Here is a 13,283-nt window from a genome sequence, read left to right as displayed (position 1 = left end):
AATCGCTGAAAAAAGTGAATAGTAAGTGAAACAGGGGCAGGTTCAGCTTCTCTGTAAAGAGACTGGACAGTCATAGGTTACCCTGCTCTCTGAGGAACCTAGCTTTCAAAGCCTCCCGGATGCACAGCGCTTCCCGCTGGGCTCTTCTAATGGCACGGGTGTCTGGCTGAGCGTAATCAGCAGCCAGGCGATTTGCCTCAACCTCCCATCCCGCCATAAAGGTCTCCCCCTTGCTCTCACAGAGATTGCGGAGCACACAGCAAGCTGCTATAACAATGGGGATATTGGTTTCGCTGAGATCCGAGCGAGTCAGTAAGCTCCTCCATCTCCCCTTGAGACGTCCGAAAGCACACTCCACCACCATTCTGCACTTGCTCAGCCGGTAGTTGAAGAGCTCCTTGTCCCTGTCCAGGGCGCCTGTATAGGGCTTCATGAGCCAGAGCATTAGCGGGTAGGCTGGGTCCCCGAGGATCACTGTAGGCATCTCCACATCCCCGACAGTTATTTTGTGGTCCGGGAAGAAACTACCTTCCTGCAGGCGTCTAAACAGACCAGAGTTCCTGAAAACACGCGCGTCATGAACCTTGCCCGGCCCCCGACGTAGATGTTGGTAAAACGTCCCCTATGGTCCACCAGTGCTTGCAGCACCATTGAAAAGTAGCCCTTTCGGTTAATATACTGGCTGGCCTGGTGAGCCGGTCCCAGGATAGGGATGTGAGTCCCATCTATAGCCCCACCGCAGTTTGGGAATCCCATCGCGGCGAAGCCATCTATGACGACCTGGATGTTTCCCAGGGTCACTACCTTTGAGAGCAGTAGCTCAACGATTGCGTGGGCTACTTGCATCACAGCAACCCCCACGGTAGATTTGCCCACGCCAAAGTGGTTCGCTACTGACCGGTAGCTGTCTGGCGTGGCAAGTTTCCAGAGGGCTATGGCCACTCGCTTCTGCACAGTCAGGGCTGCTCGCATCCAGGTGTCCTGGCGCTTCAGGGCAGGGGCCAGCAAGTCACACAGTTCAAGGAAAGTGCCCTTACGCATCCTGAAGTTTCGCAGCCACTGTGATTCATCCCAGATCTGCAGCACTATGCGGTCCCACCAGTCCGTGCTTGTTTCCCGGGCCCAGAATCGCCGTTCCAGAGCATGAACGTGACCCATTGCCACCATGATCTCCGCGGCGTGGGATCCCGTGCTTTGTGAGAGGTCTGTGCCACTCTGACACTTCATGTCCTCACCGCGCTGCCGGAGCCTCCTCGCCCGATTTCTCAGCAGCTGACTGTGGAAGAGGTGGACGATAAGGTGCGAGGAGTTGACAACGGCCATAAGTGCAGCGATGATCGCAGCGGGCTCCATGCTCGCAGTGCTGTGGCGTCCGCGCTGTCACTGACCAGAAAAATGCGGTAACAGATTTCCCGCCGGCGCTTTCAGGGAGAGAGGGCGGGAGTGACGGTTGAATGACGACAGTTACCCAAAACCACCCTCGACACATTTTTCCCCCAGCAGGCATTGGGGGCTCTACCCAGCATTCTAATGGGAAGCGGGGACTGCGGGAACTGTGGGATAGCTGGCCAGAATGCACCGCTTCCAATGTCAACGCTTGCCCTGTTAGTGTGGACTCACAAAGTCGAATTAGTGTCCTTAGTGTGGATACACAAATTCGAATTCATAAGGTCGAATCCACAAATTCGACCTAAGTTAAATCGAACTACTCTTGTAGTGTAGACATACCCTTTGAAATTTAATCTAGGCAATACCCAGATATCAGAGTGATTGGCATGGTATAAAAAACCACAAAATAAATTGCCTCCTTAGCTGCTGCTATTTATTTGATTGGAGGAAGTATTTTGCAAGTTGAGTTAACAGGGGAGCATTACACTTGTTTACACTGGAGAGCTGGATGAAAAAGTAGTGTATGTAGATTGTTGTAGAAATACCTTGAGACTGCAACATCCATTAAGCTTTTTTCACACCCACATTGCTCTAGTCTCTATTATTAAGGCAGGATCGGAAAGAATTTTGCTGCGCATATTTCAGTGAGATGTTCACAATCTCTCTCTGCAGATTTTCCCAGGGCCCTGCTCAGGACAGGCATAGAGAACATGCAGCAATGCCACAAAATGAGCAAGGCTCTATTATGTTCTATGTAGACTTAAGCATGCTCAGTATCATCTGCTAAGAAGCGATAATATTTTCTTCCAAATCTAAGCTGCGGCAAATTCTGAGGGAAGGCTTTCCCCCACACTTGGAACTTCAACCACTTATCCTGCAGTTCTGGTCAAAATCAGGATTGTCCAAAGAACCAGATTCTCTGCCACCTTCTACATAGGAAAAGTGGTTCCATCTCAATTAAAACTAAGGAGTTTAGCTAAACTTTAAAAATATCCCCTTCAGATAGAGACCAAGTATTGGTAATTTCAGTATGAGATGAATGTTTCACAAAGATATGTTTGATAAGACAAGAAACTATAATGGAAGCTATATTGCAACCTTAATAATGGATGTGAGTAGAATCCACTATTGCTTGGCTAACCAATAACAGTCAGGATGGTACCATAACAACAATCTGCAGATTTTTCAAGGTGTAAACACTAATGATGATGAATTATTTAGGGCAGTACATTGTGGCATAACTAGGAGTAATGGGATGAAATTTTAAAAAAGGAAAATTCAAGGTGAATATCAGGAAAATCTTCCAGATAGTGAACTGTATTAGGCTGTGAAATAATCTCTTAATGGAAATGAAGTAACACACATCACTTGCTCAAAACTAGACTGGACAAAGCACCAGAGAAGAGACTGTGAGGAACAATCTGTCATTTGCACCAGCAGGATCAGCTACAGTTATCCCAATATGCAAAGGAGGCCCAGTGGGTAACAGGATTGAGGATTCTACTATAAGTAGGGCCCTACCAATTTCACTGCTGGAGGGTTTTTTAATTGGTCAATTTCACGTTTCAGGTGTTTACATCTGAAATTTCACAGTATTGTAACAATGGGGGTCCCAACCGTAAAGGTACCCAGAAGTGGGTTTGATTCCCCCCCCCCCCCTCTCAGAGCTGCCATGCAAGGGAAGGACAAGTCCTGTATCTCCCCAGTCCAGCAGGGACTTACAGCTGGGAGCTCCCTGGTTGGGGGTGCTTCCAGGAGTAGGGGGAGGCACTCGGAGGTGGGTCTGATCTCACCCCTGCCCCCAGCTGCCATGCAAGGGAAAGAGAAGTCCTATTGCTTCCCAACCCAGCAGGGAGGTGCAGCTAGGAGCCCCCCCCTAGCTGGGGTGCTCCCAGGAGCAAGGTGATATTGGACCCACCTCCAGAAGTCTCCGCCAGCTGAAGGAACCTCCGGGGCTAGAGCTTCCTGCAGCAGGGGGAAGCACTTTGAGGTGGGTCTGATCTTCCTCCTGAGAGCAAGAGTGGCCATGGAGGGGAAGGACAAGTCCTCTCCATCCCCCGCAGCCAGGACTTGCAGCTGGGAGCCCCTTAACAGGGGCACTCCCAGCCACAAGGGGGAGATCAGATTTCATGGGGAAGGACTTATTTCACATTCCATGACATGTTTTTTCACAGCTGTGAAACTGGTAGGGTCCTAATTATAAGAGTTGTCCACATCCACATTATTCCAGCATCACCTCAGGCTACTGGGGTCTGAAGGTCAGGGCTTTCCTAGACAGACTGACTACTGAGGTCAAAGAATAAAGAAAAATACCTCTGCCTATCTGACCACTGTATGCAACTGTCTGCCATCCCTCCATGAAAATCTCCACCCAACTTATTTTCTCCCAGAGAATGGCAGTGATATATCTTTTCATTCTTCACCCCCTGCTACTGACAGTGACTAGAACCAACATACCAAAACACTTGCTTAGATTGGTCTGCTTGTCAATGAAAACCTTGGCGGAGACGACATTCCCAAATGGCATGAACATCTGCAGCAGGTCCTGGTCCCCAAACTCCTGGGGGAGGTGGTAGATGAACAGATTGGCTCCCTCTGGACCTTCAAAACAACCATCGATTAGAAACACAAATTCAGCAAAAGCATGGGAGGTTGGGCCCTAATCTCAAAGCAGAGACTCAAGAGCCGCTCAATATAATTAACTCTGCCCTCTTCTCCCCGAGAAACCGGACCATCTTGATTTCAAAATAAGGCAACATAGTCTGTTGCTGGCATCAAATATTAAAGTGATTTTAGCTCCTTCCCCACTGTCTTTTCTCTGATTACTACACTTTCGGCCATCACATTGAAGTCAACATTGGCTCAGCACCACAGATCTCCTTGTTTGCTGCTGCATGGGAGACCTATGGGTATGAATCAGCCCAGGGTGCTGACTAAAACAAAACAGGTACTTATGCCAAGTCTGCAGCATGAGGAAAACAGCCACATTGAATATAAAGACTAAAATGCTCCTGATATCCTGCATATTGGCAATGCCCTAAAACTCTCAGGTCCTGTTCCTTGCCTCTGAGTCAATCCTCCTCCTCATCCCACCTGCTGCCCACATCACAGTCCCATAGTCCACAGTCTTTCACTCTACATGCTAAATTAATTCAGTATCTGAAGTGTCAAAATACCAGCGACAGGGACTGTTCAGGATGGTAACAAAAGGAAGAAATACAAGCAATAAAATGAAATTAAGAAAAGAAATATCCCTGATAGTGACACGTATCAGGCTGTGGCGACACCTCCCCCCAAAGGAATGTTTAAACCTGAACAAAGCACCAGAGAAATCAACTGTATGGCACAATTCTGCAGTGGTCCCCCCGAATGGAGGAACTATAAGAGAATTTTCACTCTAGCTTCTGTGATTCTAGGAAGGCAAATGCTGTGCATGTGGTATGTGTATAAGGCTCAGGGCTTACTCTTCCTCAAACCCCCACTCAAGTCCTCTGCATAACTTCCCACCTACCTTCTTTTTGACTTCCTGCTGCACCAATACTCTGTTGTGTTAACAGACTCTGGTTGTAGAGAGTGGGCAATGCGGCAGCAGCGTATTGCTGAATCCCAGAGTACGCTTGAGTGAGGGCCTCCATTGTGCTACCCGTGCCATTTGAGAGGCCACCGCTGCCAAGTCCACCATTTAAGGCTGCCATCCCTATGCAAGAAAAGTGAAATGAAGATTTAATAATTGAGTGGTGTGTCTGAGCCAATGCTAGTCAACTTTCAATACACTTCACTGCTGTCAGAAACAAGCAACGGAGAACAGGCAGGGATAAACAGAATAGCTTATCCAGGAAGCACTGGCACAACTACAGGAATTATAATCAGTCATTTTTCCCTCCCCTCACTACATAGAGCTTACCTGCTAAAGAGCTGACATTGAGGCCTGCTGTAGCACCTGCTAACGTCTGCAGCGCTCCAAGGGAGGCCATTGGGTTAACAGAGGAGCTGCTACTCGAGCTAGGTGAGGAACCTGCTATTAAAATGAGAGAATTAAACACCAAACAATAACTTCTACCCTTTATCATTCAAATCCCTCGTTAACCCATTTTTACTGCAATGCTAGTAACTAGTAACAAGTAACTAGTCAACCAATAATGACTAGAGCAGAGCAGTTGAGGATAGTTTACATTAAAAAACCAACTAACAAGCTATGGCCAATCAACCTTCTGATTGATGTGCATGTATGAGGAATCCCTTTCCTGCATTTTTTAACTGTTTTTTTGTCTTTTATAGCAAGAGCTCTTTGGGGACAGGGACTGTCTTTGTGTGTGTGTACAGTACCCAGCACATTTTGGATGCTACTTAATATAAAACAACAACAACATAGTTAATAATACATTCGCTGCAGAGTATCTAAGCCAGGCCTGGATGCAACCAAAGCATGATAACCAGCTGGGGTCTCCATCCGAATAATATAAAAATCAGTAGTGCTGCAATGTGGAATAAAATAAGTATCTGAGACTGTATTACTATCAATCACATGCAAGATGAGAGAGAGAGAGAGAGAGAGAGAGAGAGAGAGATTCTGAAGAGATTAAAGAAGGCTCCAGTCAGACTGAACACACGGTTTTCCCTTACAGATAGGGCACGGAGAACAGATGTCTAGAATCTATTCTAGCAACTGAAATCATTTTCCACTATGGAATTCCTGCTGCAGCAGCTGGGGCTGAGGTCAGGGCCAGGAACAAGTCAGAGAACAAATATCTCCAACACAAAAGTTCTCCTCCTCCATCACAAGACTGTGATTGCTAATTGTCCTTTTAAGCAAAGAATCAAACAGATTATTTATCAATCAGGCATGGTCTCTAACACACACACACTCCATACTGAACCCAGTTCAACAACAGATAGAGTTAGTCACAACAAACCGGATAGGGCAGCTGATAGGAAGCACCCTGTCTCTTTCAGGTCAGTAGTTTCTGAAAAGAGAGAGAGATTTGCAGGGGAATAGAGGTTCAAACCATAGGTCATCTGTATAGGTCTCAGCACTGGTGAGAAAGAAGAATAATTCCCTGTTATTATAGAGGCATCTCAGAGCCACCTTTTTGGACGTGACAGATCACAAGCGTACACAGGCTGACAAGCATCAGTGAGCGATAAGTGCTGTGACATTTTAGCATATTCTACTCAGTTAATCTCTTGTTTCTATTGCACCTCAGCCAAAATGTTCTCAATGTGGTTTACATACTATTAAAGCTGGTTGAAGTTTTTCATATTTTTGAAAAAATATTTCGTAATTGTCATCACTATTTTTCATCCAAATCTATTCTACACAATTTATACATTAATAATTTCACCTGTCATATGACACACAGCCACTTCTGGAGTGGTATATTAGCTATTTAATAGGGTACAGCAAAGCTACAAGACATTTTAGGGCAGAAATAAGGAATCCTGTAGCCAATAAAAACTGTAGGGGAACAAAGGAGACCAGAATTTTAAAATCTGGATTTCATTTTGGCCATGATTCCTGGTCAACAAGACTACTCGTTATAAAAGTTCCAGAGAATCTTTGGAGGCTAGTTAGAACCTAAGTTTTACATCTCAACTAAAATAATCCAACAACAGTATCCCTTCCATAATGCTAAGCTGGGTTACTATTTCCATACTGACTCGGAGGGAAGAGGGCCACCTAACAGATCATTATTATTTGAGCAAAGCTAGTATGGTTAGCGCTATACAATGCAGAGAGAACGTTATGATCTGTTCCACAAGTTGACAGACAAAACAGACGACATACCAGTTGGCTAGACGAAGGTCCAAGTTCAGAAATGGTGCTAATTGTTGTGTCGTGTCTAAAATGAGATTTACTTCTACAATGGTTAACTACTTAAAAGCTTTGTAGAAGAATGCGCCACAAGGCAGGATCTGAACAAAGTCATTTGGAGCACAAGAAAGAGATTATTTCAAGAACAAGGAGTAGCACAAAAAAAGGAATGAAGCCAAGAGTGGAGAAGGATACAGAGGGAATAGACATGAGAGAAGGGAATGGATGCCTTGTCTATATAAAAAAACAGCACCAGTTTAATTTAAGGTGTAATTTTAAACCAATTTGAGTGCAAAAGGTTGTGTGGACACTTATTTCAGTTTAGCTTAGTCAATTAGGATCTGTTTAAACTAAATCAAAATAACCCCTCAAACTGAGATAAGTGAGCCCACACGGGGGTTTGCACTGGGTTCAACTAAACTGATGGTAAAAACAAATTTAAATTAAATCAGTGTACATTTCCCACATAAACAAGGCCAGGGTGAAGGCAGGGAGCAGTGGAATAGAATTAGGGAGAAATGTGAGCAGAGATGTAGAAAGGAATGGTGTTGTGCACAGTATCAAAGTGAGGACCATGAGCTTGAATTTAACATGGAAAAAGGGGAGCCAGGAAAGGGCTCTAAATAAGAGACTAGCATGGCCTGAGAGGTGTGACAATCATTAACACTATTTAGGTTTTACTGTTACACTTACTATTTGTATTGCAGTAGTGCCTAGAGGCCCCAGCTCCATTGTACTATGCACTGTGTAAACATATAACAGACAGTCCCTGCCCCAAAGGGCTTACAGTCTAACAAGTACCACTAACTAGGCCTCATTCCATTTAGCGTGTAGGATCTGAAGAGATCACAGCCTGTAGTGGCAAGGTTGTAGGTAATCCTCCCACTGAACTCACCACAGGTGATCTTCTCAAAGACCTTTCCAGTGACAAATGCAAGTAAAAAAAAAAAAGGAGGAGATAATACTGGAGATCAACTGATATGCCAGTGGTATCAAGACTCAAAGTTCTGTGATAAATTGTGAGGAGACATACCATGACATCGAATGTTGTTTGTACTTCTGCTTTTTTCAAAAGAATGACAGTAAATGGCATATAAGCACAGTACAGCACAGGATTAAAACTGAGCCAGATTTTGCCAGGTCAACAACCCCAGCAATCTTCTTAGTGCTGCTATCTTGTTCTCCAGAATCACAATGTAATTTAAGTCTTTAGCCTTTGCAGTTATGTAGAAATCCCTGAAAACATGAAGTGTAATTGATGCAGTAATGTCTGCCTGAGTCTGCAGAAAGCCTGAAACAATAGCTTTAAGAGATGTGAATTGCCCCACACATCTCCTTGGGATGGTCACTCAGATGTCCAACAATGATCGTTTAAATATCAACATTTAACTATATTACAGTAGAACCTCAAGAGTTACGAACGCCTTGGGAATGGAGGTTGTTTGTAACTGAAATGTTCGTAACTCTGAACAAAACATTCTTTCAAAAGTTTACAACTGAACATTGACTTTATACAGCTTTGAAACTTTACTACGTAGAAGAAAAATATTGCCTTCCCTTTTTTCTTTTAGCAGTTTACGTTTAACACAGTACTCTATTCTATTTGCCCTCTTTTTTTCCATCTCTGCTGCTGCCTGATTGCGTACTTACGGTTCCAAATGAGGTGTGTGTTTGACTGGCCAGTTCGTAACTCTGAGGTTATACTTAGGGTGACCAGATGTCCTGATTTTATAGGGACAGTCCTGAATTTTGGTTCTTTTTCGTATATTACTCCCCACCCCCGTCCCAATTTTTGCTGTCTGGTCACCCTCGTTATACTGTATGCTATTAAAGCACAGAAGAAAGGATAAGGAGAATCAGAGATCTGCACAATCTCCGCTGAGTGGCACCATCTCATTTTGGCACCAGGAGTGGATGGCACTTGAGAGAAAACCACTATTTTTTCCTTCCAATATGACCCTGGAAAAGGCCAAAGGACAGGAGCAGAGCCCTGGGATGCATCTGAGCCTCATCAAGTGGATGGTATTCCTGCAGAACATCTAAGCTCCACTGAGGGGAAGCCAATTCTAGAGAGCCCTGTGTGGCATTGAAACCCTACAGCCTAGTCCCATTAAGCAGCAAAGACCAGCTTCTATTCTGGTGGTAGATATGGGGCCAAGGATGGCCACTGCTCCGCCCTGCTGGATGGAGGCTCTCTGCAGAGTCACACAAACACCACTGTACCAGTTACACTAGGGTCACATTCAAGTTTTTTCTTCCTCTACACGTGAAGACTGGAAACATATTTTTAATGAAAGCTTAAATTCTGACATCTTCACAACTCTGGGAGTCAGGGCTTAGATGTGTGTGTGTGTGTGTGTGTGTGTGTGTGTGTGTGTGTGTGTGTGTGTGTGTGTGTGTGTGTGTGTGTGTGTGTGTGTGTGTGTGTGTGTGTGTGTGTGTGTGTGTGTGTGTGTGTGTGTGTGTGTGTGTGTGTGTGTATTATACACACATACACACACCTTACTTTAAATCTTACTGAGTAAGAACCAAACCTGACTAGCCCAACAGAGCCTGTGTGATCATATTTTGAACATCTGCACAATCTGTTGTGTGTGTAATCTCATTTTGGCATCTCAAATGGGTTGATCTTGAGAGAGAGTACAACTATTCCCCTTCAGTGCAAGGAAATATCTATGTTCCTAGACTATGCTCACATACATGTTTTTATCTAGGGAGGGACTGAAGCAGAGGGCCTTGGGAATTCTCTCTCTCTTCTCTTCTCTAATAGCCTGAACTCTTTGATATGGATTTTAGGGTAAACATTTTTTACTATAGGGTAATCTGACAGGCGGCCAAAGTAACTAAAAGAGTAACTGTCAACTTTGGTGAACCACACCTCTCAGTAAAAAAAAAAATTATGAGGGACAACTTCTCTGACAACAGGTGTTCTCTTGAAGGCCCTCTGAGCTTGAATCTTCCTTAGGGACTTCCATAGACAGGGGAAGCCTTCTGATTTAAATCAAAACCAAAGGTCCACAATTTAACTTCTGACCCTGCAACATAAGGTTTCCCAACCAAAGTTCCCATAAGTCTCTTTCTCCAACACTAGCCATCTGGGCCTGCTGAGCAGTATGTATCTGAATCAGTACAACAGTAGATTGGTCTGGCAGACAGGGGTAAGGTTATCATCTCTATAGACTGTATATTAGAGCTGGATGAGCAATTAGGCCTTTCCATGAAAAGAAAAACTCTCTGCTAAAGACCAGTAAAGTACAGTCCTCTCCCTAACTCTATGAATATTAATAATGGTCAACAGTGGTTAAAATCATGACAATCCAAAGCAAGAAATGGGCTCTATAAATAAAGGGACCTCTTTCTTTTTCTGTGTCAGTGGTTTAGAGTAGGCAGAAGTAGCTGGCCCAGGCAAAATTTTGGCTTACACTGGTACTAAAATAGAGCTTGGCTCATATAATCTAGTTTGGCTGTATGTTTTTGCTTTGCCATTTGTTATCTTTGTTAATTTGGATGTCTAGATAATCACACTTAACAAGAAATCAGAAAGACAGTGCTTAAGGAGATCGTAGATGTTCTCATCTCCCTGGTATTACACCCATAATAAAGATATCGGAAAGAATAAAAAAAGGGTAAGTAGAACAAAACTTTGTCTGTATTTGCATCCCTGCATGAGCAGCTGTATGAGATAATGTCTCCTCTCCCTAGCCACTCAACAAAACATATTGGAAATTAGAGCTATGTTTGTTTTAGAGGAAACTGTGACTGCCCCTCAGGCTTTAATGAAGATAAAGCTGTGTGTGGATTTTCTTGCATACATGTGCGCTACTCTATGTTCAAGGGCATGTCTATTGCAAGAAAACTTGGGAGAGGCCAAAAACTCTACAGCATCTGCCTAAAATGCTGCTTGAGTAGTGATGGACCATGTGACCTGCATGTACTAGCAATGACTAGAGAGGTGCTGACTTCCTATTTTATGGCAATCCCAACACTTCCTTTTACTCAAGATTAAAGTAAGCCCCTGGAGAAAATAACCTCTTCACACAAAAGCATTTGCTGGCAAAAGTATATCTAGCTTAACAAATACTAGAGAACCTCATTGGACAGGTGAGCAAAAAGACCATTTCTACTGGTTACAACTGCCTACCCACTGAAGAATACACAGAGCATTAACTATGGACTGAGAGAGAGGGGATGGCATAAAAGGACTCCCGAGCTGATCTAAGCCATGTAATAATGCACTATGCAACAAATGGCCTTCTTACCTGAACTGGTGAGCACACTTAGGGGACTGCTGGAAGAAGTGAGTGCAGCGGTGCCACTTGGTGTGTTCTGAGCTGCACTGGCTGCAGCTGCTAATGCAGCCAGGTTCTGTAACTGCATCGCATTCAACCCTGCAACACATTAAAGAATGCACAGGATTTCTGCTCTGATATCATTGTCCATTCAAGCAAATTGGACCAGCAGCCTCCCTCCCTCTGCACGGGGAACAATGGCAGCTGGGAGGAGCTATGCCATCTTGTTACAACAGATAAAAAGTTCCCATCTAGCCATAAAGGAAACAGATCATGATCCCTCTGGACCTGTTCATGAATCCCAGCGGGTCCCAACACCATGGTTCACAATTCACTATAGAAATTCCCAGACAATCAGGGCTCTTTCCCCAGAAGAGCCAGCGCATCAGCTACAGCCAAGGGTGCAACAGGTAAGTCAGGGCCTTCCGGCCCACCTGTACCTAACCTCCAGGCCCAAAGGAACTTGCCTGGGTCCAGTGACCTCCCTACACACACTCCACATAGTAACAGTAGCAGCCAGGAGAGTCTGCTGAGTCTCCAGACATGCCAGTGTTACGTGAATGATTTATAACTGCTGTATTGTTGCTGCTTGCCAGTCTCCCTTCATCCCACCCCTTTTCTACTTCACTAATCCCTCAGGTGCCCAATCCAACTTTCCCTATATATTTTGCTTCTCACCCGTTTCTTCTGCCCATCTACTTTTACCTACTCCTCCAATCCCTTCCTCTCCCCTCGTGTCAACCCCAAGTAACTCATTCCCAAAACCCAAATGAATATAAAACTAAGTTATGGTCTTGTTTGTCTTACACTTGCACGCAGATACCCGAGTCAGGTTTGGTGCCTCATTGTGCTGGGTGCTGTGCAAGTACATGGTAACACATACTCCTTGCCCCAAAGAACTCAGTTCAAGTTGTTTTTTTAAATACAAATATAGAAACATCTTTTAAAAAGTGCACATAGAACAAACGTGACATACACATCAATTATCCTCCTGATCACTTGTATTTCTTGAGGATAGGTGCTAAGCAGTTTGTCCCATTTACATTGTAATTACCAGATGGCATTCACCCAAGAGTTCTGAAAGAACTCAAATGTGAAATTGTGGAACTATTAACTATGGTTTGTAACCTGTCCTTTAAATCGGCTTCTGCACCCAATGACTGGAAGATAGCTAATGTAATGCCAATATTTAAAAAGGCTAGAGGTGATCCCGGCAATTACAGACCGGTAAGTCTAACATCAGTACCAGGCAAATTAGTTGAAACAATAGTAAAGAATAAAATTGTCAGACACATAGAAGAACGTAAATTGCTGGGCAAAAGTCAACATGGTTTCTCTAAAGGGAAATCATGTCTTACTAATCTATTAGAGTTCTTTGAAGGGGTCAACAAACATGTGGACAAGGGAGATCCAGTGGACATAGTGTACTTAGATTTCCAGAAAGCCTTTGACAAGGTCCCTCACCAAAGGCTCTTATGTAAATTAAGTTGTCATGGGATTAGAGGGAACATCCTTTCATGGATTGAGAAGTGGTTAAAGGACAGGGAACAAAAGGGTAGGAATAAATGGTAAATTTTCAGAATGGAGAGGGGTAACTAGTGGTGTTCCCCAAGAGTCAGTCCTAGGACCAATCCTATTCAATTTATTCATAAGTGATCTGGAGAAAGGGGTAAACAGTGAGGAGGCAAAGTTTGCAGACGATACTAAACTGCTCTAGATAGTTAAGACCAAAGCAGACTGTGAAGAACTTCAAAAAGATCTCACAAAACTAAGTGATTGGGCAACAAAATGGC

The 13,283-nt window shown here is 44.2% G+C and overlaps 1 protein-coding gene across 11 annotated transcripts in view; it reads right to left on the bottom strand.

The window, feature by feature from the left end:
- Positions 1–13,283, bottom strand: part of CELF1 (CUGBP Elav-like family member 1) — an 82,191-nt gene that overhangs the window by 15,244 nt on the left and 53,664 nt on the right. For 7 of the 11 annotated variants that reach the window (XM_039537970.1, XM_039537972.1, XM_039537979.1 and 4 more), the window contains 4 exons: positions 11,461–11,589; positions 5,294–5,407; positions 4,901–5,086; positions 3,847–3,990 (listed from right to left, as the gene is read on the bottom strand). In XM_039537970.1, coding sequence (XP_039393904.1) covers positions 3,847–3,990; positions 4,901–5,086; positions 5,294–5,407; positions 11,461–11,589 — 573 coding nt within the window. The remainder of the gene's footprint in view (positions 1–3,846; positions 3,991–4,900; positions 5,087–5,293; positions 5,408–11,460; positions 11,590–13,283) is intronic. The other 4 variants (XM_039537971.1, XM_039537973.1, XM_039537975.1 and 1 more) reach the window with 1 other exon arrangement.

This window comes from Mauremys reevesii, linkage group 4 (assembly GCF_016161935.1).
Source record: "Mauremys reevesii isolate NIE-2019 linkage group 4, ASM1616193v1, whole genome shotgun sequence".
NCBI lineage: Eukaryota > Metazoa > Chordata > Testudines > Geoemydidae > Mauremys > Mauremys reevesii.
The sequence above is the reverse complement of the archived record's forward strand: the minus strand, read 5'-3'. Positions and strand labels throughout refer to the sequence as shown.